The following is a 26,860-nucleotide window of genomic DNA, read 5'->3' as shown; positions in this document are numbered from 1 at the left end:
TACGTGTTTAAAGAATTATTCTTTCCCTTTACATTTTTTTTTTTTGCGCTCATTTTAACTTTTTTTTTTTTTTTTTTTTTTTTTTTTTAATTTTACAGTGTGGGTATTCTTCTCCTACGCAAGCCGAAATAATCAAGGACCTGCATCTCTCAATCTCAGAGGTGTGTCACTTTTTTGCTTCTCATTATGTTTCTTTTCCTTTTCTTTTGTGTGCTATTGATTGACAGTGTTTTATTGGGGAAAAAAAAATCAGTTCTCTGTATTTGGTTCATTGTCAAATGTGGGTGCCATGATTGGAGCAATTGCAAGTGGTCAAATTGCAGAGTACATTGGGCGTAAAGCTTTTCAATATTTGCAATATTATTTTTGCTGATTGGAAAAGTATCTGTTTGCTGCTTTGTTTTGCTGAATTGCAGTCACTTATGATTGCTGCAATTCCTAATATAATCGGATGGCTAGCAATATCCTTTGCCAAAGTGAGTGATCGCTGCTTTGTTTACAAGCTTTTTATATTGCATTTATGCCGCATTTTGTAGGATGTGTCGTTTTTATACATGGGAAGGTTGTTGGAAGGATTTGGCGTCGGTATTATATCTTACACGGTAACATTGAAGCACCTCATTTCTTATTATATAGATGTAATCCTTCAATGGAATTAATTAGTGTGATTATTATGTTTAGGTACCAGAATATATAGCTGAGATATCACCGCAAAACATGAGCGGATCCCTTGGGTCTGTTAACCAGGTTGGTTTGGTTGTATTTACTTGTTTCTCAACTCGGTTATTGTTGCTGCTTTTGTTATTAAAGATATTGAAGTAAATTGATTTCTTGCTTCTATAGCTCTCGGTGACTACTGGAATAATGCTGGCTTATCTATTGGGTCTGTTTGTCAACTGGAGGGTGCTTGCAGTTTTAGGTAAGAGCTTAGGACACCATACTGTGGGCTTTTCCTACAAAGTAGTGAATGTTGTTTGGCCAACAAAATCATTTATAACCCTTTGAAGTACTTAAAAAGGCTTTTCCTCTGTTAATGTATTTTATAGTCTTTGTTGTACATGACGTTAATAATCTATGAAATGCATTGATACATGTGTGGATTGAATTAAAGAAACTTGCACAAATCATTGCAGGAATTTTGCCATGTACAATATTGATACCTGGCTTGTTTTTCATACCAGAATCTCCTCGGTGGCTGGTAAGAATCATATAATAAATATTGTATTGATTGGATTCTGATATCTTTTTATCTTTGCTGATTTTCTCCTGCATGTCTTTTCTTTTACCCTTTTTTTATGGTGGGGGGGGGGGGGGAATTAGGCCAAGATGGGGATGACCGAAGAATTTGAAGCCTCATTGCAAGTTTAACGGGGTTTTGATACAGACATTTTTACTGAAGTGAATGAAATCAAGGTATTGAATGTTCTACCAGTTAATTCTCAAATCCAACATGACTATAAAATTAGTGAAATACGTTCAGTACCATAAAGTTCTGGATGACACTAATAATCTTATTGCACAAGTGCAACTTCAACTCTCTTTCTAACATTACCATCATTTATTATTGATGTAATTTTTACAGAGATCTGTAGCATCAACAAGCAAAAGAACCACAATCCGGTTTTCAGATCTCAAGAGAAAGAGATACTGGTTTCCTTTAACGGTAGACTGGTTTGTTTTAAAGGAATTATTTAATTTTTGTAAGGTTGTTTTCTGTTCTTTTAAACTAGAATCCCTTTCTGATGGATTACTACCGTATGCTGCAAATAGGAATTGGATTACTTGTGCTACAGCAACTCAGTGGTATCAATGGCGTTTTTTTCTATTCAAGTAACATCTTTGAAAGTGCTGGTTAGACCAAAATCTCTTTGGGCTTTGAACTGTTATTATATTATTCATTATAGCTTTAAATTAAGATTCTGACAGATTCTTATCTTGCATGGAGACTTAAAATGTCTGAAGCATGCATTTTTTACATGATAGTATGCATTTGGGTATGATATATTAGTAGGACAAATCTGATGTTGGACATCTATCCAATAAGCATTTTCCACAAAAGGGGAAAGAAACACGTGTTGTTTGTTTGTAATTGCCTAAAATTTTCTTCCTGCTTCCCTGTGTTAAAAGGACAATTTAATGTGAGTGAATTACCTATGTTAAGGTCACTAATTTCCGTACCCAATTTACCTTTTCACACTGGAACTCTCACCCTACCTAATACATCCTTTGTGGATCAGTGGTACAAATTGACCAAGGTTTCTTACTATAGTCATGCTACAATGTTGAAGGTGGCTTGCATTCCATTATTTTACCTTGATGTTTAATCAGCTGCTATGAATATAAACAGGGCTATCATCAAGTAATGTTGCAACTCTTGGACTTGGGGTTATACAGGTAAGATTTGACCCAATACATACAATTGTGTGCTTCTTCGTGTAGATATCCAAACATTGCAAAATAAGTTCTTATTTGAGTTGCTTAAAATAGGCCTTCATTTCTGTAGGTTCTTGCTACTGGGATCACAACTTGGTTGGTGGACAAAGCTGGCCGCAAGCTGCTTCTTATTGTACGGCGGAACTTCTTTTTTTTTTTCTTCCTTAAAATGGTTATTTGTGTACATGGCCTGGAGAAAAATTATAAAATCCGAAATCACATGCACAGATATCATCTACTGGAATGACTCTGAGCCTTCTCCTTGTTGCAATTGCATTTTATCTAGAGGTAGGTCTTTTTTCCCCCAGTATTTTATACGTATAAGTCTTTTCATTTACCTAGGGCTTATAAAGCAGGCATGACATGTACCTATCATGTTTAAATTCCATTTTAATTCTTTCTTTTCCCTTCTTCACCAATACCAGGACATTGTATCAGAAGATTCTAGCATTTTTGGGATACTGTCACTCGTAGGGCTTGTGGTATGGTTTCTCATATGCAGTGTTATGTATATAGTTTGTACTCTTCAAGGATTTTTCAGTCTGTTTGATCAACTTTAACCACAGGCTTTGGTGATTTCATTCTCTCTGGGGGTTGGAGCTATTCCTTGGCTTATAATGTCTGAGGTTTGCAATCGTCACTATTTTAATCATAATAAGAAAATTTTAAGTACTTCCAGTTGCTTAAGTTTTCACTTGTGCTGATGATTAATATTAGTCATTCTCTGGATGGCTAGCCCAATAGTTTATGTTAGTTATTCATTGGTTACTAAATTACGGTTATGAGCTTTGGCATGAGTGAGGTTAGTTGAGTTGAGTTGAATATCTTTGTTCATTGATGAGATAAAGAAAACATTACACTGACCTTCCCTCTTCCCTCGGTTAGTTGATGATACCAGGATCTCCCTTGTATTTGCAGAAATTTTATTTAGCTTTCTTATCATTGTTAAGTACGAGGAATGGTTGTTGTGCTGGATGTAGGGTCTATAATTCTGCAATTACAGGTAAAGGTTTCAGTTTTGTAGAAAGTGCCAGAAATGGTGAATGTGATTTTCTTGATGATGTTGGTTATTGGATGAACTTTTGAGTTCAGTGATAGAGATGAGTAAAGGATTGAGGATGAAGACAAGAACAATGGTATCTCTTGAGCTGACAACTCTACTAGGGACATATACTTGTAATTTCAGAAGTATAAGGGAGGTCTTTGTGTATTTATCTAGGCCCTGGGGCCAGGGGAGATTCTCCCTAATTTAAACTACAAAATATAGATTCATAGAACCTCAATGTTTTAATTTTTCTGCATCATCAGAAGGGTAAAAAAAGTTTAAATGTTTGAAATATGCATTGAGGTTGATGAACTCAGAATTTTCCTGTAGATAAGATGTCTATTTGTATATCTTTTAGAATAGAAAAAAAATTGAAATGGATTTGCTTTGAAGTGCTTATTTGTTTATTTTTTTTTGGGCACCCAACTTGCTCATTTCAGATACTTCCCGTGAACATTAAGGGCCTTGCTGGCAGCATAGCAACATTGGCAAATTGGCTAACATCTTGGGCGATCACAATGACTGCAAACTTACTCTTGACTTGGAATAGTGGAGGTATACATTTTTGTGTGTGCATGTGCATGTGTGTGTCATGTTTTTACTGATATGATTCATTCATTACAACAGGTACCTTCACGATTTACACATTGGTTTCTGCTTTTACTGTTGTCTTTGTGTCACTTTGGGTTCCTGAAACTAAAGGAAGAACTCTGGAAGAGATTCAATCGTCGTTTAGATGAACTTTGTTGCTCAAGCATGTATTTATCTTAAACTGGTCTTGAAGCCAATATCATGCTGCAAGCGTCACATGCAGGTGCAGAGATCATCTACATAATTTCTCTCGAACCATTTGTATGTTATTTATAGGGTATCATGTATAGACAATAGTCTCTCAGCAGTTGCTCTATGGAGTCGGATATAATAAAAGTAAATGAAAGGAAAATTTATTAAAATCTTGAAACAATCTTAGCTTTGCTTATTGAAATGTTAAACACTTAAAACTATATTGTTCTTTGTTGAACTTTAACACTGAGCTTGGCACAGAGTACAGATAATGTATACTTACTATTGGTATTATCACTTTTGGGCTTTATTTGTGTGCAAGGAGGCAAGGAATTGCTTCAGATACCTATTGTAAACAAAAGGTCGTTCGAGGTGAACCAAGTGACCAGCCTTCAATATGCCTTGAAATGATGCATTTTCTCGAAGTTGCCTGTAATCACATTATTTAAAATCATTTTAGTTTGTGCAACTTTAAGGCTTTAAATTAATACTTCTCTTGATTACAGTGGCCGCAATAGGATCCATAGCTTATGTAGATTGACCTATTAATTGGGTAATTAGATGCATCAACAAAAGATCAAGAGTTTATCCACTCATACAGGAGTCCTCCGTCCTCACTCCTCCTATAGTAAGATCCACACCTCTTGTGAGAGGAGGAAGGACTCGTGTCATAGGAATGAATAATTTCTCAAATAGACCTGCTATCTAAATAGCCCAAATTTGGTGTTGTGATCTCAATAGGGAGTTATTAGACCTACGCTTTCATGTTTTGGGCAAGCTTCAGGTTGAAAATCTGATCATTCTCACCCCATAAGAGATGTATCTTCTGCAAAAATATGCAAGTGCTACAAGGCTATAATTTCTGGGGGAAAAAAAAAAAAAAAAAAAACACTAACAAAATGCAAGTGCATATAAACATTAGATCTAAAATACCTGGGTAAAATTGGGAACCTTGGTATCCTTGTTGCTAATGACTAAGCCTTCTAGGAGTTCACCTCTCTCCTTCCTGTTGGTGAACATCGCCTGTAATGCTTATATCAATTTTAATGTTTATATTTCATCTAGTATTCCAATTTGATGTCAAGGGTTAGTATGTCCACCAAAAGTTATGTTATCATTCTCGAGTCTTCATCTAATTGGATGCTTACTCTAATTTCTTTCATGATTTTATTATTATGTCATACATACTTTATAGATTATACGCAACATTTATTCATTAACCTTGGATAAAATACACTATTCAAATGCCGTTGCCAATATAATAATTAACATATACATTAATTTGAAGGAATTTCCTTCAAAGTTCAAACTGCTAAGTGATGATAGAGAAGATTAACAATGGCACCACGTGGAAACCAGGGAGCTCCAAAGACTATATTTTATTCTATACCCTTTGGCAATTCATAAGAAGTCCATTTTATTAAAATGCACTCCCCAACCCCAGCCCAAAAGTTTTCAAATAAATTTCACATTCCTCTTTAAAATTCAATAATATTCATTTGAATAAAGAGTCCCTTTAATAAAAATAATATATGACCTCCTTTTTTGTCAGAAAATAGAACGAGCCTCCTATTTCCAACTAGAATTACTTAAATGAAGAAAGGAAGTCAACACAGCATGCATTTAAATTCCTAGTCAATTATAGCAATAGCTTTTACCTCCTATCAGTTATCAACATTTATCCATTCACAAACAAAGATCAGAACTCATAATATTATGGGCCCGTCTTTGCCCACCCAGCATCCAAAAACAAAGACAACAACTATTAATAAATGCATGCAAATTAGTTCACAAATATCGGCCCGCATTTATAGGTTCAAAAGCAAAAATCTTGTGGCTGGAGGGTAAGTTACGTCGGGAAAAATTAATTAGGGACGTAATTAGCATAACCTGTATAGCAAAATTTTATATGATACAGCAGATTGTAGAAAATAATACAGCAGAATGTAAGAATGACACAACATACTATAGAATGGTAAGCCTTTCGGTAAGAAGCGAACCAAAAAGAACCCAAACTCCAATTTGGACAACCTTGTTATTGGGCTAAGTCATCAAAGTTGTACATTCTAGAGAATGGGCCTAGATGACTACTTGTTGCTACCTTTGGGATCTACAAGAGTGGGTTTGCTATAAGAGGGAGGGAAAATGTAGCCTATTGATGTATGCATTAAATAGAGAAAATTTATTTTACCGTTAAGATTTTATTTCTTATATCTAATGGTGTACAAAATACTATTTTATTAAAAGAAATTTAAATGACCTATGATTAGGTAGATCTTGAAATTTTTAACTTGAACTGGAGACATCCTAGTACATCCAACTTAAATTTTTTTTTTTTTTCATTCATATTCTTCTAAAATAATATTTTATTACTTTGATAAATTTATTTAATTATATATCTAAAAGAATCAAAAAAATGATTGGTGCACTTGTTCAAAACAGTAAAATAAACTCTCCTACATATTTGACTATTACGGATCTTTTATTAATTGAGTCCTAGATAATTATACAAAATAATGAAATAAATGTTATTTTATTTTATAAAAGAACGGCATTCTTGAAACTATTAGTTCCAAATTATGAAGATTCTATACATTAATATAGAATGAAAATTGATCAATCTAGTCTTCTAGTTAAATTGATTACGAACTTATAGTTTAGAAAATGATATCGTGTCTAATTATTGAAGTGGTTAATAGACTGCTGTGCAAGGATGCTAGTTGAACCTAATTCTCATTGTAGTTCCTTCACAAAAAGTATGTGAACTGATTACCACAACAAACGTAGGTAACATAACGGAACTGCACGTTATATATGCTGCTTAATATAATTGTTAAGGTTATACTTTTTGTAATTGACTAATCCTTTGACAAAATGCATTTTACCTATAATTGGGTAGATCTAAGTTAGACTTAATAAATCAAGAAATATGTTGTTCAAGTATATCAAGTGTTTGTATTTAGTCCAAGAAACAAGTGAAAAAAAACTGTTTCATTAAGTCTTGATAGATAGTTCGACAAATACTACTATCGAATTAAAGGAGAAGTTCAATAGATGGCTCGACAGAAATTCGATTTATCGAGAATTACGATTTTTTGATTTCCAAATCTAAAATTCGGCTCAAATTTATGTATTTGTTTAGAGTTTATTTTCTCACAACTCTAGACCTATATAAGGCTTATTTTAAGAGCCGTCACATACGGATATAGAAATTAAAAGTTTATTTTTCTCTGTGAGAAGCTATTATGTTTATACGCCATAGGGTTTTATAACCAAGTGTTTCCTGATTTTTATTGTTGATAAAGTGAAAAACTTTGCAGTCAACAACGTCCATTCAAGTTACTGGAGTTAGTCACGTATTGGATCTGTGCAAAAGGGTTAATCACAGATTGGAGATTTGTGCATCAAAGGAAAAAAATACTACTACAAGATCAAGTCCAATTAAATATTGGAGCAAAAATTCGACTGTAGGTTGATATTTTGGGATAGGCCAGGGTAGTGGTAAGATTCCTTATAATTGTAACCACTTGATTATTGATTAGTGAATTCTTGAGAATGGTGACCTTAAATTCATCTGGTAAGATTTTTGTCTTGTGAGAAATTTTCTTCATTTGTCAACAAATTACAATATCAATCTAATTTTCGCTACATTTAATTTAATTACTGATTTATTTGTATATTTACGATTTGCAAGTAATTTAACTTAATCGGTGAACTTGAGTAATTAAATTAATTAATCGGGTCAAAGTATCTTAAGTCAACAATGATCAACAATAACGGTGAAAGCAAGCAAACAAACCTCAAGGAAGTCTTTGTGAAGGCGATCTGGGAACCACAGCTTTTTCTGAGCAGCGACAGAGAGAAGAGCTTTCAAATCCTTAACGGAAGTAGGCAACAACATCTCCGAAGACGAAGAGTAGCCAAGGTTTTGCAGCATTGTATCACTGATGGAGTCAGTCATCTCTATGACTGAACCAGACACCACCACGGCCTCAACCAAGTCTGCATGCTGCTCAGCCATTTTAAACGCTACCAGCCCACCATAGCTAAACCCAACCACAGTGCACCTCTCCACCCCGAGCTTCCTTAACCCCGCAACCAAACACTCCGCTTGGAAACTCGGTGACCTGTCGGTTTTGTCGGTGATAGAGCCACCGAAGAAGAGGAGGTCCGGTATGTAAACTGAGTATTTTTTGGTTAGAGCAACAACCTGGAATAGCCAAGTCAATATGCCGTCAGAGAAGAAGCCGTGGACAAGGACCACCACGGGCTTGTCACCCTTTTTTGTGGGTTTCTTCTTCAGGGTCTCCATGGGGACCCAGAAGTTCATGACCGTGCCTGGTTCGATCTCCACTGTGTAGGGTTTCACACCTGCCATCTTCATTAGCCCATGCAACTTGGGCCTCAGTGCGGCCACGTAGTTCACCATGCCAAGTTCTCTTTCTTTCACAGTTTTAAGTTCCTTTGTTTTCTTCTCTCTGTTGATAACTGTTCAAGGAAAAAGCTTGAGATTTATAGTTAGAGTGAATAAAAAAATAATAATTTAAAGGTTGTTGAATATTTCCTTCAATAAAAAAATAATAATTTAAATATATTAAAAATCTCAATCTATTACAGATAGGCAGCTTGAAAGACCCATCCTAAATCTCTAGGGTAGGTATGAACTACTCTAGAGGTGGGTTAACGTATTTAAGGGTTTAATATAAAAATTGAAATTGAAGTTTTTTTTATATATTTAAATAGAGAAATGACATGTTTATAATATTTTTATAACAAATCTTAAATGACAGGTCGTTATTGATTGTTATTGTTGTGGCAAAAAAGTAATCTTAGTGTTAGGTTCAAATTTAAATCAATAATAACTAACCATCTATAATTTGTTGTGAAAATATTGTGGACGTAATGCCTCTCATTTAAATATGGTTTAAAAAAATTTAAATATTACTTAAAATCTATTAACTTGTTTTAGATGCAAAATTTTTACAAATTAACATGAATCATGCATATTTTTTTTAGAAAGTTTATAGTTACAAAAAATTTGACAAATTTTTTTATACCTATTGATGTGGTAGATTGATAGTGGTAAGTTTGCCAACTTAACTATTGTAAAAAATGTTGTGAATTTTTTTGTGTATTACTTTTTTTTTTTTTTAGAAGTGCTACTTTCATAATATTTTTCACAATAAATCCTAGGTGTTAAGTTGTTACTGGTTATAATTTGAAACTACTACTGAAATAATTTTTTTGTCATCCATAACAACATACTTAAAGGGTGATTGGTACTGTATTTTAAATAACAATTTTCAGTATTTAAACAACATTACACATATTTTCACATACTTTTTCACCTACACGTATTTTCAAAAAAATACAAACAACATTATTAGAATAACATTACCAAACGGACCCTTAGCATTTATTGTAAAAGTGTTGTGAAAAATGTTGTTAACATAACATTCTCTCTCTCTCTCCTTGCTTTTCATTTGATGAAAAAAATATTATTTTCTTTATTGGCTAATATTTTATTTATTTTATTTACTGTTGGAGAAGAAAAAATTCAGGTATAATCTTACTCTCATATTTCCTATTTTTCTCTTTATATATATTTTAATTTACAACAAACATTCATTTATTTGGTGGTTCAAAGTTATCAAACTATTCATTGCTACATTAATTAGTTTGTAAATTTTATATGATAAAATTTGTATTAGTATTAGCATTTAAGAAAATATAGGACTAATTTTTTTTACAGAACTCTTAGGTGACAATTTGCAAGAGGTGAAAAAAAATTATTAATTTATGTAATAATGATAAATAACGACTCACAACCTATCGTATCTAACTTATGATTGCCTTAAAATTATGAAAAAAGAAAAGTTAAAAGAATTTGTTGCTAAAAAAAATGTAGGCATCTACCTTAAAGACAAGAGGCCAAAGAAGGGTGGGTGGGAGTGTTGTGGTTGTGGTGGTAGTGAAGGGTTGGGGGGGTTGGATAGTTGGAAGATAGTGGTGTATACATTAAATAAGAGGAATAATATTAATTAGAAAGAGAAAGATGGCTCCCTAGAATATTTTTATAAATAAAAAAAGTGATTTTTCCCTTATCATTAGGGAAACATGGTGGGACCTTGCCTTGTTGTATGTTCTACTATGGCAATTTTCATTAGCCTGGCGGCTGGCAATAACCTGCTGCGACACTTTCCCTGTGATGATTTGAGTTGCCACAACGAACCATATGAGCCTTCAGAAGTGATTTTAGTGTTTTTAGAGGCGGTTTTAAACTGCTGCAATAGATTTTATTTTTTGCGTTGAGCCTAGATCCACAAAAAATACTCAATCCATCACCAATTGAGAAAATCCCATCTCGAGCCCAAAAATCCACTTTCACAAACCTAAAAAACTTAAAAATAAAAATCCCTTATAAAACCGCAGAAAATCTTTTCTCAACTCATAGAAAACAAATCGTAAATAACCCAACAACAAATCACACAAGCTCATTTTTGCCTCTTTCACGAGTTTTTCAAATTTGTCAAAAACCCAAAACAAATACAACTAACCCATCTCAGATACAATCACAAAAAAGAGAGAGTGAAATGAGAAAGTGAGGACGGAAAGGAAAATTGAACCACTGTCAGCAATAGTGGTGATGAAGAATTGATTGAGTTGATCTTCATTAAAAACGACATTAAAGGTTCGTTTGGTTGGAAAAATGAAAAATTGGAAGGACAAAAAAGTAGAATAAATAGACAAGATTTTAATTTTCTTCATTTGTGTTTAGTTGAAGGGGTGAAAAAGTGGGGGGATGAAAAACTAATTTGTTTGATTGAGAAGAAAAGTGAAGGGATAGAAAATGTAGTTTATATAAAATTACTCTCATGCCCCTATTGCATAATACAAGAAATAATTTCCTTACAATCTAAAAAAAACCCTTATTATCAATTAAAATTAAAATAATAACACCTTATAAAAATTAACATATCATTAATATTATTGTTTTATTTTTCTTTGTTATTTGATATATATATATATATAGAGGTGCCTTTTAGAAAAAATTAGAAGTGAAAGCCACCAAGAACCCCCACTGTTGATTAAAAAAGAAAAAAAAAAGTAACAATTTGATTAAACGTTAAAATGTTGAAGAAAAAAAAAAGGGAAGGAAAACGTAACTCAAGTTACTCAATGCACAGACACAATGAAGAGGGGCAAAATTGGTCTTTTGCTGGCATCCATGTTTTCTCTTCAGGTTTCTCCCCAATTTGGAGAGAAAACATTTTGATGGATCCAAGTAGAAAACACCCGGCCCACCAATTTTCATTCCATAAACCCACCCAACTAAAAACCCCAATAAGTTTCATTCTCCTCCCCTTTTCTCTCGTTTTTTTTTCCATCCCCTCAAAAATCCACCCAATGAAATGGACCCTACAACACTCTTAAATTAAACCAAGTACAAGCTTCACGTCCGCCTTCATTTCTAACGTCTCACCTTTTGCCTCCAAAGAGACCTTAAAACTTTTGATTTACTTGAGTCCAATACCATCATCAGTCAGTTTACAATTTGAGGATGGAGTTTTTGAGATCTAGAAGATAGGAGGTGAAGAAAGGTTAGGTGATGAAGATGGGACTCTTAAGAGATATGGAGTTCATCCAATTAATTGGTGTTACATGAGTCTGAGTTTAGGGGGTTGATTGTGCACTTTCATAATATATAGGGTTAGTGCAAAAATGCAATATAGTTTTAGGGTGGAAAAATGTAATCTCCCCTCATAACATATGTTTGATATCAAATATATTTAGATTTTCAATGCATTGCAATTTCATGTTCCACTTATATTGTAATTTTGTGTCAATTATATTTACAAGTAAATTCATGCATCTAAAATTAGAAAAAAAAAAAAACTCAATTAGAGTCTCTAAACCATGTCCTACGAGAGAGCTCTCATGTGAATTCTTTTTGGAAGAAGCTGGGTGTGCCCTCTGAATGTTATAGGTCTTTTGATGAACTTCTTATGGATTGGTTGCAATATAATTCTACCTCTAAAAGCATGTCCAGTCAACATGGATAACATTGGAATATTGTGGTTTAAATGGGTATATGGCACTTGTGATTACTTAGGAATTCAATCATCTTTCACATCAAGGTTATTGATGAAAGCATCCATAAGCAATGCAAAGAAAGCTGCTAAATATTTTTCTATTAATGTATTGGCTTGTATGGCTAACTCGACAAAACAATGGATGGTAGTTACTTGGCAAACCCCCTACCTTCTAAGAGGATGGGTGAAACTAAACGCCAATGACTCTTCATTGGGTAATCAAGGGGGTTGTACACAAGTTGGTTTGGGTTGGGTTTGTGCCCAACCCATAATCGACCCGATCAGATTGGGTGGGGAACTTTCAAACCCACAACTGACCCTCAAGGGTATCGGGTTGGTCGGTTCGAGTAAGGATTCTGGTGGAAGTCGGTTTCAGGTGAAGCTGAAAATCATCGAAAAAGATGAAGGAGCGATGAGATCTTGTCAAATCTGGCGAGATCTCGCCAAATCTAGTGGAAAACTTGCTTGATTTGATGAATATCTGTCAGATCTGGTATATCTTGGTTGCTAAAATCAGCCGAATCAAACTTGAAAAGTCGCCGAAATTGGAGAAAATCGTTGGATTTGCTTTGCTTTTTGGTCAGGCCGGTTTGCTCAGGTTTTGGAGGAGACTCGTAATTGACCCGTTAGAGTCAGGTTTTTGAAGGTCAAGACCTGCAGCTAACCAACGGAGCAGTTGAATCGGGTGGAGATGGGTTGGGTAGGTCTACGGGTGGCAAGGACACCCCTATCCGAGGCAATTTGGTGGAGGAGGTCTCTTGAGGGACACAAAGCAAGATTGGATAAAAGATTTTGCTAGAAATTGTGGGAATCTTTATAGTGTTTTGACTGAAATGTGGGCTTTTAGAGATGGGCTACTATTGGCCAAGGAACTAAAAATTACAAGTTTGATAGTGGAACTTTATGCGTTAGTTGATGTACAACTCCATTGTCAAATTTTTATTGGAGCCAGTACTCACCGGAACTTTTTGAAGACTTCCCTAACTTGCAGATTGTGCACACATAGTGGGAAGCCAACTTGTGCTGATGATTAATATTAGTCATACTCTGGATAGCTGAAATTAGCTCAATATTTTATCTTAGTTATTCATTGGTTACTAAATTATGGTTATGAGCTTTGGCATGAGTGAGGTTAGTTGAGTTGAGTTGAATATCTTTGTTCATTGATGAGATAAAGAAAACATTACACTGACCTTCCCTCTTCCCTCGGTTAGTTGATGATACAAGGATCTCCCTTGTATTTGCAGAAATTTTATTTACCTTTCTTACCATTGTTAAGAACGAGGAATGGTTGTTGTGCTGGATGTAGGGTTTATAATTCTGCAATTAGAGGTAAAGGTTTCAGTTTTGTAGAAGGTGCCAGAAATGGTGAAGGTGATTTTCTTGATGATGTTGGTTATTGGATGAACTTTTGAGTTCAGTGATAGAGATGAGTAAAGGATTGAGGATGAAGACAAGAACAATGGTATCTCTTGAGCTGACAACTCTACTTGGGATATATACTTCTAATTTTAGAAGTATAAGAGAGGTCTTTGTATATTTATCTAGGACCTGGGGCCAAGGGAGATTCTCCCTAATTTAAACTACAAAATATAGATTCTTAGAGCCTCAATATTTTAATTTTTCTTTATCATCAGAAGGGTAAAAAAGTTTTAAATATTTGTGGCCAAAAGTTAAATGTTTGAAATGTTCATTGAGGTTAATGAACTCAGAATTTTCCTGTAGATAACATGTCTATTTGTATATCTTTTAGAATAAAAAAAAAATTGAAATGAATCACTTTGCTTTGAAGTGCTTATTATTATTATTTTTTTGGGCACCCAACTTGCACATTTCAGATACTTCCCCATGAACATTAAGGACCTTGCTGGCAGCATAGCAACATTGGCAGATTGGCTAACATCTTTGGCGATCACAATGACTGCAAACTTACTCTTGACTTGGAATAGTGGAGGTATACATTTTTTTGTGTGCATGTGCATGTGCATGTGTGTGTCATGTTTTCACTAATATGATTCATTCATTACAACAGGTACCTTCACGATTTACACATTAGTTTCTACTTTTACTGTTGTCTTTGTGTCACTTTGGGTTTCTAAAACCAAGGGTCCGTTTGGATAGAGGGGAGAAGAAAGAGGGGTAAAATAGAACTAACTTAAAATAGGTTAATTTAGGTCAAATCTACTTTAGTCTATTCTAATTCAAATGGACCACAAAGAAAAAACTCTAAAAGAGATTCAGTCGTCGTTTAGATGAACTTTGTTGCTCAAGCATGTATTCATCTTTTTGAAGCCAATACCATGCAAAAAGCGTCACATGCAGGTGCAGAGATCATCTACATAATTCCTCTCCACCCATTTTGTATGTTATTTATAGGGTATCATGTATAGACAATAGTCTCTCAGCAGTTGCATTATGGAGCCGGATATAATAAAAGTAAATGAAAGCAAAATTTTATTCAAATCTTCAAACAATCTTAGCTTCACTTATTGAAATGTTAAACACTTTAAAACTATATTGTTCTTCATTGAATAACACTGAGCTTGGCACATAGTACAATAATGTCAACTTACTATTGGTATTTATCATTTTTGGGCTTTATTTTCGTGCAAGGAGGCAAGGAATTGCTTCAAACACCGATTGTAAACGCAAGGTCGTTCGAGATGAACCAAGTGACCAGCCTTAGATATGCCTTGAAATGATGCATTTTCTCCAAGTTGCCTATGATCACATTATTTAAAATCATTTTAGTTCTATCAACTTTAAGACTTTAAATTAATACTTCTCTAGCTTATGGTGGCCACAATAGGGTCCATAGCTTATGTAAATTGACCTATTAATTGGGTAATTAGATGCATCAACAAAATGCCAAGAATTTATCCACTTGTATAAGAGTCCTCCGTCCTTACTCTTCCAATAGTAAGATCCACACCCCTTGTGAGAGGAGGAATGACTCATATCATAGGAGTGAATAATTTCTCAAATAGGTTTGCTATCTAAATAGCCCAAATTAGTGTCGTGATCTCAATAAGGAGTTATTAGACCTACCCTTTCATGTTTTGGGCAAGGTCCAAGTTGAAAATCTGATCATTCTCACCCCATAAGAGATGTATCTTCTGCAGAAATATGCAAGTGTACAAGACTATAATTTCTGGAGAAAAAAAAAATGCAAGTACATATAAACATTAGATCTAAAATACCTGTGGAAAATTGGGAACCTTGGTATCCTTGTTGCTAATGACTAAGCCTTCTAGGAGTTCACCTCTCTCCTTCCTGTTGGTGAACATCACCTATAATTGCTCTAGGACTCCAGTTAGTACCGTCCACAAGAATTGTGAATAATGCTAATGTCCATTGAAAATGTGTTATTGAAAGAGCCACTAGTACTGCCTATAATGCTTATATGAATGTTAATGTTTATTTCATCTAGTATTCCAATTTGATGTCAAGGGTTAGTATTCCACCAAAAGTTATGTTATCTTCTAGAGTCTTCATCTAATTGGATGCTTACTCTAATTTCGTTCATGATTTTATTATTATGTCATACATACTTTATAGTTTACGTGACATTTATTCATTAACCATGGATAAAAATACACTATTCAAATGCCGTTGCCAATATAATAAGAAACATAACTTTTTTTAAAGAAAATTTTTTGCTCCACATTAACTTGAAGTAACTTCCTTCAAAGTTCAAACTGCTAAGTGGTGATTGAGAAGATTAACAATGGCACCGCGTGGAAACCAGGGAGCTCCAAAGTCTCTATATTTTATTCTATACCCTTTGGCAATTCATAAGAAGTCCCTTTTATTAAAATGCACTCCCCAACCCCAGCCCAAAAGTTTTCAAATAAATTTCACATACCTCTTTAAATTTAATAATATTCATTTGAATAAAGAGTACTTAAAATAAAATGAAATGAGCCTCCTTTTTTGTGACCTCCTTTAATAAAAATAATATGTGACCTCCTTTTTTGTCAAAAAAATAAAATGAGCTTCCCATTTCCAACAAGACTTACTTAAATGAAGAAACGAAGTCAACACAGCATGCATTTGAATTCCTAGTCAATTATAGCAATAGCTTTTACCTCCAATCATTTATCAACATTTATCCATTAAAAAAGATTAGAAGTCATAGATAACATTATATTAGTAAGTAACAAGATACTTTTCATTTCAAATAGAAAAAATTTATTTTACGGTTAAGATTTTATTTCAATCTAATAGTGTACAAAATACTATATTATTAAAAAATTTAAATGATCTAACATTAGATACATCTTTAAATTTTTAACTTGAATGGTTGAACTCATCAAATGAATCCATTTTATATGAAGAGCATCCTACACATCCAACTTAAAACTTTAATTTTTTTTCAATTCATATTCTTCTAAAATAACATTTTATTACTTTAATAAATTTAATTAATTATATAAAAGAATCAAAACAATGATTTGGTGCTCTTGTTCAAAACTGTAAAATAAACTCTCCTACATATTTGACTATTATATATGGCTCTTTTATTAATTGAGTTCTAGATAATTATACAAAATAATGAAATAAATGTTATTTTATTTTATGAAAGAAATACAATCTTGAAACTTTTAGTTCCAAATTATGAAGATTCTATACATTAATATAGAATTGAAAATTATTCTAAATATATCTAATATTCTAATTAAATTGATTACGAACTTATAGTTTAGAAAATGATATCGGGTCCAATTGAAGTGGTTAATAGATTGCTGTGCAAGGATGCTGGTTGAACCTAATTATTATTGTAGTTCATTCACAAAAAGTATGTGAATTGATTACCACTAAAAATGCAGATAACACAATGCCAAAACGTAATGGAACTGCATGCTATATTTGCCATACATATAAAAAAAACGGTGAAAGCAACCAAACCTCAAGGAAGTCTTTGTGAAGGCGATCTGGGAACCACAGTTTTTTGTGAGCAGCAACAGAGAGAAGAGCTTTCAAACCATTAACAGAAGTAGGCAACAACAGCTCCGAAGAAGAAGAGAACCCAAGGCCTTGCAGCGTGGTTTGACTGATTGAGTCAGTCATGGCTATGATTGACCCAGACACCACCATGGCCTCAACCAAGTCTGCGTGCTGCTCAGCCATTTTGAACGCTACCATCCCACCATAGCTAAACCCAACCACAGTGCACCTCTCCACCCCAAGCTTCCTTAACCCCGTAACCAAACACTCCGCTTGGAAACTCGGCGACCTGTCGGTTTTGTCAGTGATAGAGCCACCGAAGAAGAGGAGGTCCGGTATGTAAACTGAGTATTTTTTGGACAAAGCACCGACTTGGAACTGCCATGTCACAATGCCCTCAGAGGCGAACCCGTGGACTAGAACCACCACAGGCTTGTTTGGTTTAGCTGGGGGTTCAGGCTTTTCACCCTTTTTTTTGGGTTTCTTGAGTGTCTCTACTGGGACCCAGAAGCTCATGACTGTGCCTGGCTCGATCTCCACAGTGTAGGGTTGCACACCAGCCATCTTCATTAGCCCATGCAACATGGGTCTCTGTGCAGCCACAAGGTTCACCATGTCTACCTAGCTAGCTTGCTCTCTCGATCTGTCTTTCACAGTTTTTGGTAGTGTCTTATTGTTTTCTTTTCTCTCTTGCGTAATTGAGTGACATATAAAGGCAAGAGGTTAGAGATGGTTTGGTGCAGGGTTGTTATCAGAAATTAATATTAGCTTTTTATGGAATGGAAATTTGAATGCAACAACATTACCCATGTTGTGGCAGCTTCAAAAAAATAGTCTATGATAGTATAAGTTTCAATTCTTTTTTTTTTTTTTTGATAAGAAGTTTCAATTCTTTATATAGTAATCTTTCTAGTTTTTGCTTTTGTTTTTTAATTGTTGTCTTTATCAGTTTGGTTGGTAAAGTTATTTTATATGTTCTGTACTTCAGTTTTTAATCCATATCTTTATTCATGCCTATACGAAAAAAATGGATATTAGTATTGAAGGGATGGCCAAGGCTTCAATTGTGGTAAAGGCATTATTGGAGTGAGAGGATATCGGTTTGTTCATTAACATGGCAAACATACCACAAAATATGATTTTTATGTTTTCTTGAATATGATAATTATGATAAGAATACATTATGGATGTGTTTGTTTATGATCTTCTCTTTTATATACTTTTATGATCTTCTCTTTCTATTTCATTTTATAAAATTTGATAATTACAATAATTATCTATATACTTTTCAAAACCTTTATTTATATGTAACTCTAAATAGCATATAAAATATATATATATAATTATAATTAGTGTGTGTAAGTGTCAACAAAAATTGAAAGTGAAAACAAAATTTTATATAACAATAATGATTACATGAGGTCTTCAAAATTTATGTGTTCTAACTTATAATATGAAGAGGTTAACCAAAAGTTAATATGTTTTGTTTATGTATAAGTTATAGATAAGGGAGAGAATACTAATTAGAGAAAGTGATTAATTTGTTTTTTTACTTCTCAAACTCACATATTAAGAATTAATAAATTTCTACCTTCTTCAGTCAAAAAAGAATTAATAATTTAATACTGCCTCTATTAAGGTACAAGCTTTCATTTTCGATAATAATAATAATAAAGTAGGTAACTGAGAGCCAGCACATATGTTATTGTTTACGAGTTAGGACTACACTATGTAATTTGCTGAATTTATAATTTCTTGCACGAAAAAACTCAGTTACTTGTGGGTTTTGATTTGTTTACTCAAAGTGGGTGTTCTTTTTATTTTATTATTATTATGATGACTATTCGTTTTTTTTCTTTCTATTCACGTACGTACAAGGTCGTTTGGTTTTGATCAACTACACTGCCTACTAAATTCAACATCGTCTTTTAGGTGGAAAGTGGATAAAAATTTGTGAAAAAATGGCAGCTTCTCTTCTAAAATGACATCAGCATTATTATATATTAGATGATTTGGAGGTATAGGATAACATTTGGAATCGGTCAATCAAGCCGATGATGTTGTATATTAGACCTAAGTAATTTTAATTAGCACCACATATATTAGACCTAAGTAATTTTAATTAGCATCCCATAAAAAGTTACAATTTTTGTTACAATTATCTTATATAAGAAATTATAACAAATTGTTTATTACTTTCATATAAATTCACCGATCACAGTTTATCTCATAAAATTAGTTTTTTTTTTTTGACCAAATCAAATTAAGGCAGTTCTAAAATTAAAAAAGAGAAATCAAATAAAATCAAATTAAGGTGACGGATGAAAAGGTTGCCCAAGCAATCACTTGCTTCCGTGGGATCTCTCCTATGTCGGTCAAAAAAAGATTGGTGGGCTTGGCCTGTTAGGTTGCTTCTCTTGTTTTTTTTTTTTTTGTTGAGAAACTCTTCTCTTGTTTAGGTTCACCTAAATTCAAAATTTTGTTGAGGGCCCACGTACCATTGGTCCGCTGCCGACATTAACGGAGTCAGCTCAAATCAAATCATAATTACTAAGGTCAAACTAAAAAAAATCTATTTAGATTCTAAATTAAAAATGAATTTTGTGCCATATGTTGGATTTAATTTTTAAATTTTTATGACAAGTTAGGTGTAGAAATTATAGAGTCTAAATCGAATTAGATTCTAAATTAGATTTCAATTGGAGTTTAATTTTACGTCACATGTTTTATCTAATTTTTTAATCTTTATAGTAAGTGAATTATTGAATGTAAAAATCGAAATTAGACATTCATAGCATAAAAAATGTGTAAGTTTTAACTCTAACATTAGGTATAATTTGAACTTTTATAGATGTGTAATTGTAATTGTTTTAAAATGTATTCATACATATGTAGTGATTATACACTAATTAGTAATAAGTTACAGAGCACCTTATGTCCATTTGGTATCTAATAATTTAAGTTGGCTTATTTATATATTGTTTATCATATATATTCAATAACTTTTTTGGTCAAATATGTAACATAAAAGTTAAAAGCTGGCTTATTTTCAAAAAATTTAAAAGGTTAAATTATTTACAATAAAAAAAATAAAATAAAAATCTCGAGACAAAAACTTAACCTTAAATTGATCTAACCTTTAAAATAATCACTTCACTCTCTTCAGGCATACCATAACTTTTTTTTTTTTAAATGATAACAAAAATCAAATATAACCAAGAAAATGAACAACGTCAAAGACCTGAAATTATCACATTACAAGACAAAGGTTAGACCATATGAATCCAATGAAGGTTTATGACCCAAATTACATTCAAATTTGTCAAGGAAATTGCCAATACTAAAAATTCTAACGATACAATTTCAGCTTCACATATTTAGATGTTAAATTATATTGTTCTCCATTGAACTTAACACTAAGCAGGGCACAGATCTAGAGTGCGAATGATGTGAATATAATGTAAGAATGTCATTTCTGGGCTTTATCTCCGTGCAAGGAGGCAAGGAACTGCTTCAGACACCTGCTGTAAACACAAGGACGTTCAAGATGAACTAAGTGACCGGCCTTATTTATCCCTTGGAATGAGGCATTTTCTCCTAGTTGCCTGTAATCACAGTATTTAAAATCATTTTAGTATGCTCAAATTTAAGGCTATAAACTAGTACTTCTATATATGGTGGTCACAATAGGGTCCATAGCTTATATATGTAAATTGACCTATTATTTGGGGTAATTAAAAGGTGTACCAAAAGGCCTGCTATTTAAATGGTCCAAGTTTGGTTCCTCCTGGCCCATTGGACAGGAGTTACCAGACCTACCTTTTCAAGTTTTGGGCAATTTCTAGCTTCAAAATCCGATCATTCTCACCCCATAAGAGATGTATCATCTGCAAAAATATGAAAAAAAAAAAATGCCACATGGCTATCATTTTTCTGAGAAAGAAATTGACAGAATCTCAGTACATAAATAAACTTTGCAAGATACAACGGAATGTGGATTACCTGTGGGAAATTGGGAACCGTGAAATCCTTGTCGCTGATGACCAAAGCTTCTAGGAGTTCACCTCTTTCCTTCCTGTTGGTGTACATCACCTATAATTTGCTCTAAGAAACCAGTTAGTACCGGCCACAGGGATTATTATGAATAATGTTAATGTCAATTAAAATGTGTTGTTGAAAGATCATCTTTCAGCTATTAGAGCATATAATGCTTAGATTATTATATTGCACTAGCATGTAACTCCATGCAAACGCATAGATGCAATTAAAATTAAGCAAAATTTTTATTATAAAAATATATATAATTAGTCAAATTAATTTTTTTAAAGCATGTAACACATGCATTAATGGATACATATAGATATATTTAAAATTAAACACAATTTTTATCATAAAATATAAATAATTAGTCAAATTATATTTTTAAAGTAAACGTGATTAGTCACATATTAAAATTTTTACCTAAATTTAATACTACTTATGATCTTTCTTTCTTTTTTCTAATTTTTAATAAGATAGAACGTGTAATGATTTTTGTTATGTGATGATTTTTATTTTATTTATTTTTTGAGAAACATGTGGTGATTTTTATTGAGCATATATGAGTTCTATTTATATATTTTATAGTTCATTAATATTAGATTCTTAGTATTTTGCACTCATTAACTCACTTGACACAAAGATTAAAAAACTTAATTAGACACATGGCATAAGTTTAAGTTGATAATTATGGTGTAATTCCCACATAAATTTGGACATATGACGTAAAATTGGATTATAATTTTAAATCCTAATTCAATTTTCTCTAAACTTTACCTATTAATATATATATATTTATAGATGACTTATAAATTTGAATTTTTTTTAGTTATATAATTATATTCTTATGGTTTATTATATTGCACTTATCGTTTTCTACACTAAATTAACTAATTTGGCACAAAAATTTAAAAATTTAGATTAGATGAGACACGTGGTGCAAAACTAAACTCTAATTGAAATTCAATTTTTACACTAAATTAACTCACTTGGCATAAAATTCTAAATTTGAGATTAGATGAGACACATGACATAAAATTAAACTTTAATTAAACTCCAATTTGAAATTTAATTAAATTTTCTCTCTGTTTTACCTATTATTATATATATATATATATATATATATATATATATATATATATATATATATATATATATAGATTAGAAGTGACTAGATATTTTACATTTTTACTAACTGAATTACATACAACTGTTTAATTTTAATAGATGCAAATTAAGTTTGGGCACCAAGGCGGCACTGTTGAGAGCCATTGTGTGCAATTACTAGACGCGGTAATAGGTCTTGTCTGACAAGTTCGAGTTTTACCCAACCAAACTTAAAACCTTTCATTAAGTTACCATCTAACAAAAACACAAGCATTAAACAGTGACAAAAACCAAGATTAAGATTAACACCATGTCCTCACTTGCCCAAAACCATCTATAAAGTAAATGGGATTTTGACTTACAAAAATGGGAATTTGACTAACAAAATACTTAATTAAAGTCGTTTAAAGTAGAAAAATCTGTTAGTCCCACGTAGTATTAAATTGAACTTTTATAAATACATAAATATAGAAAGGTGTTACGTATGTATCAAAAAAAAAATTATTCACGTAACATTTTAATATATTTTCACAACAAATCATAGACAGTTAGTTATTATTAGTTCTAATTTCATCCTACCACAAAATTACTTTTCTACCCAATAATAACAACCCATAACAAATTATCACATTGAATTTGTTATAAAAATGTTTAAAAAATGTTGTAAACATAGTATTTTTTAGGACAAATTACGTATTTGGTCGCTATTTTATACATCATATTTCAATTTGATCCCTAACCTTTTAATTGTGTCAATTTGGTCCCTAACCTTTCAATACTGTGTCAATTTAATCTCTACAGTTATCTTTTGGATGAAAATTAATGACGTATCTAATGACCAAAATAAAAAATTAGTTTATGTTGATGTGACAATAAACTAAAATTTTATTTTGGCTGTTTTCTATGTAAGAAATTTTCATCTAATATATAATGGTAAAGACTAAATTGACACAACACTAAAAGATTAAGGACCAAATTGACACAATTGAAAGGTTAAGGACCAAATTGAAATATGGTGTAAAGGCTAGGGACTAAATATGTAGTTTACCCTATTTTTTATAAAGAAAAGTGTTACGTATATAACATTTTCACAACAAATCATAAGTGATTAGTTGTAATTAATTTTGATTTAAATTTATCACTAAAATTATTTTTCTACACTCCTGATAACACCAATTAATATTATTTTTCGAACTTTAGAAGTAAATTCCTCTACAAAAATTCTATACTTCAATGTTTTTTTCCTCTCTACCAAAGATTATAGCCTTGCTCGATCTTAGCTTTAATTAAAGAGATATTTTACTAACAGTAAGGGTGCAAGCAAACCTCAAGGAAGTCTATGTAAAAGCGATCCGGCAACCACAGCTTTTTGTGTGAAGCAATAGAGATAATCATTCTCAAAGCCTTAGCAGAAGTAGGCAACAACATCTCCGAAACAGAAGAATACCCAAGGTTTTGCAGCATTGTTTCATTGATGGAGTCAGTCATCTCTATGACCGAACCGGACACCACCACGGCCTCAACCAAGTCTGCATACAGCTCAGCCATTTTAAACGCCACCGTCCCACCATAGCTAAACCCAACCACAGTGCACCTTTCCACCCCGAGCTTCCTTAACCCCGCAACTAAACACTCCGCTTGGAAACTCGGTGACCTGTCGGTTTTGTCGGTGATAGAGCCACCAAAGAAGAGGAGGTCCGGTATATAAACTGAGTATTGTTTGGTTAGAGCAAAGGCCTGGAACAGCCAAGTCATTATGCCGTCAGAGAAGAAGCCGTGGACCAGGACCACCGCGGGCTTGTCACCCTTTATACTGGGTTTCTTCTTCAGGGTCTCTAGGGGGACCCAGAAGTTCATGACCGTGCCTGGTTCGATCTCCACTGTGTAGGGTTGCATACCTGCAATCTTCATTAGCCAACGCACCATGGGCCTCAGTGCAGCCACAAAGTTCACCATGTCAAGTTCTTTTTCTTTCACAGTTTTAAGTGTCTCTGTTTTCTTATCTCTGTGTTGATAACCTGATCAAGAAAAAAGCTTGAGATTTAAAGTAAGAATAAATTGGGATATTAGGAATAAGACAAATTCTATTATTATTTCATTTTTGGGAGGACAAATTTTAGAATATAAGGCTCCGAAGAATAATTTAAACGTTGTTAAATATCTTTTCCAATCAAAAAGAAATAATTTAAACATGTTAAATATCTCTCTGTGTTACACATGGGCGGCTTGTAAGCCACACACATGCGCTGCTTGTGAGACACACATCCTAAGTGTACGTTTGTCCTAAGGCGTTTGCAGCTTTTTGCGTTTTAAAACCGGGATTCACATTGCCGTTCACATTTCAGCCAGCATATGAAGAAAAGCGTTGCTGTTCACATTTTGCTATAATATTTTTAATTTTTAGTAAAATAAATGATATCTAAATAGATCTGGTAAGAGCTATTCTTGACTAAAATTAATAAGGTAAAGTTCAGCTATAAAATTGGTTATAACATGAGACTACAACTTTACACAATATCTTCTTTTTGGAGGTGAATTTTGATAGATCCATAATTTGATTACATTTTCTACTTATATTTTTCATATTTGTAAAATTTTTAAAAAATTAAAAATTTGAAATATGTTATTAATAAATTGTTTAAAAATAAGTAAAAAATATATAGTAATATTAATGATATTGAAATTGTAAACTTATATTATAACCAATTTTATAGCTAAATTTAACTGATAAAATATCTTTCAGCATTTTCCTTACCTTCAAGACAAAGATGCAAATTAAAGAGGGGTTGGTGGGGGTTGTTGAAAGTTTGAAGATGGTGTATACATTAAATAAGAAAAATAATATTAATTAGAAGTACTCTGTTTGATATTTTCTTCCTTGAAATTTCAAATCTAGAATTAATACTATCTAGTACCTGTACGGTAATTGTTGAGTACTTTCAGAGTATTATAGATACATATTTTCTCTTCTCATGTAATTGTGGGTTTCACTAATTAAATTTATAGTGAGACCTACAATTCATGTGAGAAAGGGAAGTACACATTTATAATACTCTGAGAGTATTCTATAATTTTCCGTACCTATATTTATAAGTATAACTACCAGAGCTGATTAGCCCCATGCTTCAACTGAAGGGTTATGATAATGGGTGATCGGGTAATGGTTAACAATCTATTTTAGAAAAGTTATGACATTACTTTTATGAGAAATGAAAAAAATGTCAAAACATTAATTTTTTTTTTCATAAAAACTTTTTTTAAATAGATTATTAACCATAACCCTAAAGGCATCTATTAACATTTCCCTAAGATAAAATAAAGGAAAAAAGAAAGATGGCCCCTAGAATATTAAAAAAAAAATGTATATTATATTTATTTAAACGATTAGTACATTATATTTTTCCCTCTTGCTACGTTTATACAATGCATAAATGCAGTAGCCCTCTTGATCATTAGGGAAACATGGTGCGACCTTGTATGTGTCGTATGTTCTATTGTGGCAATTTTCATTAGCCTCGCGCAATAAGATACTCATGCGACACTTTTCTTGTGATGGTTTGAGTTGCTACAACAAGCCATATGAGCCTTTAGAAGTGATTTTAGTGTTTTTAGCTGTGGTTTTAAACTGCTGCAATAGATCCTATTTTTTGTATTGAACCCAGATCCACAAAAATATATACTCAATCCATCACCAATTGAGAAAATCCCATCTCGTGCCCAACAACAAATCACACCAACTTGACTCTACCTCTTTTACAAGTTTTTTTAAATTTGTCAAAAACCCCCCAAAAAAAAAAACCCATCTCGATCAGATTCAATTACAAGAAAGAGAGAGTGAAATGAGAAAGCGAGGACAAAGAGGAAAACTGAACCACTATCAGCAATGGCAGTGATGAAGAATTAATTGAGTTGATCTTCAATGAAAACGACCTTAATTAAGGGTTCATTTGATTGGAGAGATGGAAAAGTGGAATGATAGAAAAGTAGGTGCAAGGACCTGGAGTTGGTAACCAAGACTAGCCCAGGTAATCAAGACTGGCCAAGGTAACTGAGACTGATCTAGCACTATTGGGGTAGGCCCAGCCCTATGAAAAAATTACAAGGGTATAGGATCGACACTCAGGGGATGCCTATCATATTTGGGCCGGGTTATGCCTAATACCTACTAGTAGGCCAAGGATAGCCAATGAGGGAACAGTCAGGACTCAGTTCGGTCCCCCGAGCACAGTTAGTGCATTGGGAAAATCCGCTGCCAATCACTATTCGACATCAGGTGCAAGTTTCAAGAGAATCCTCATAAGGAATCAATTTTCTTAGGATTCTGGCATAAGTGGAATTGTGTGGGAATTGATGCAAAAGTAATGATTTGGATCCCCACTAAGGGGAGACTATAAAAGGGAAGATAGGATGAGTG

General features: G+C 32.9%; 3 protein-coding genes and 1 pseudogene across 4 annotated transcripts; 1 reads left to right on the top strand and 3 right to left on the bottom strand.

Annotated features, from left to right (window-relative positions):
* The first annotated feature begins 416 nt into the window (after positions 1–416).
* On the top strand, positions 417–4,571 carry LOC142623419 (sugar transporter ERD6-like 6; annotated as a pseudogene).
* On the bottom strand, positions 4,382–8,741 carry LOC142623420 (uncharacterized). Its single transcript, XM_075796829.1, has 4 exons — positions 8,061–8,741; positions 5,195–5,284; positions 5,020–5,087; positions 4,382–4,691 (listed from the first exon to the last, which is right to left on the bottom strand). Exons 1-4 carry the CDS (start codon positions 8,688–8,690, stop codon positions 4,556–4,558), a joined length of 924 nt encoding a protein of 307 aa, XP_075652944.1. The 5' UTR covers positions 8,691–8,741; the 3' UTR covers positions 4,382–4,555.
* Positions 8,742–14,785: 6,044 nt separating this feature from the next.
* Positions 14,786–18,003, bottom strand: LOC142623562 (uncharacterized). Of its 2 annotated transcripts, XM_075796998.1 has the most exons (4): positions 17,263–18,003; positions 15,555–15,644; positions 15,403–15,470; positions 14,786–15,075 (listed from the first exon to the last, which is right to left on the bottom strand). In XM_075796998.1, the coding sequence occupies exons 1-4, from the start codon at positions 17,914–17,916 to the stop codon at positions 14,940–14,942; spliced, it is 948 nt and encodes a 315-aa protein (XP_075653113.1). In that variant the 5' UTR covers positions 17,917–18,003; the 3' UTR covers positions 14,786–14,939. The 2 variants fall into 2 exon arrangements, with proteins under 2 accessions (XP_075653113.1, XP_075653114.1); XM_075796999.1 differs by lacking the exon at positions 15,403–15,470.
* Positions 18,004–20,523: 2,520 nt separating this feature from the next.
* Positions 20,524–24,485, bottom strand: LOC142624079 (uncharacterized). Its single transcript, XM_075797578.1, has 4 exons — positions 23,773–24,485; positions 21,304–21,393; positions 21,121–21,188; positions 20,524–20,906 (listed from the first exon to the last, which is right to left on the bottom strand). The coding sequence occupies exons 1-4, from the start codon at positions 24,400–24,402 to the stop codon at positions 20,771–20,773; spliced, it is 924 nt and encodes a 307-aa protein (XP_075653693.1). The 5' UTR covers positions 24,403–24,485; the 3' UTR covers positions 20,524–20,770.
* Positions 24,486–26,860: the final 2,375 nt, after the last annotated feature.

This window comes from Castanea sativa, chromosome 2 (genome assembly GCF_040712315.1).
Source record: "Castanea sativa cultivar Marrone di Chiusa Pesio chromosome 2, ASM4071231v1".
Classification (NCBI taxonomy): Eukaryota; Viridiplantae; Streptophyta; class Magnoliopsida; order Fagales; family Fagaceae; genus Castanea; species Castanea sativa.
Note: the sequence above shows the minus strand (reverse complement) of the source record. Positions and strands in the feature narration are given on the sequence as shown.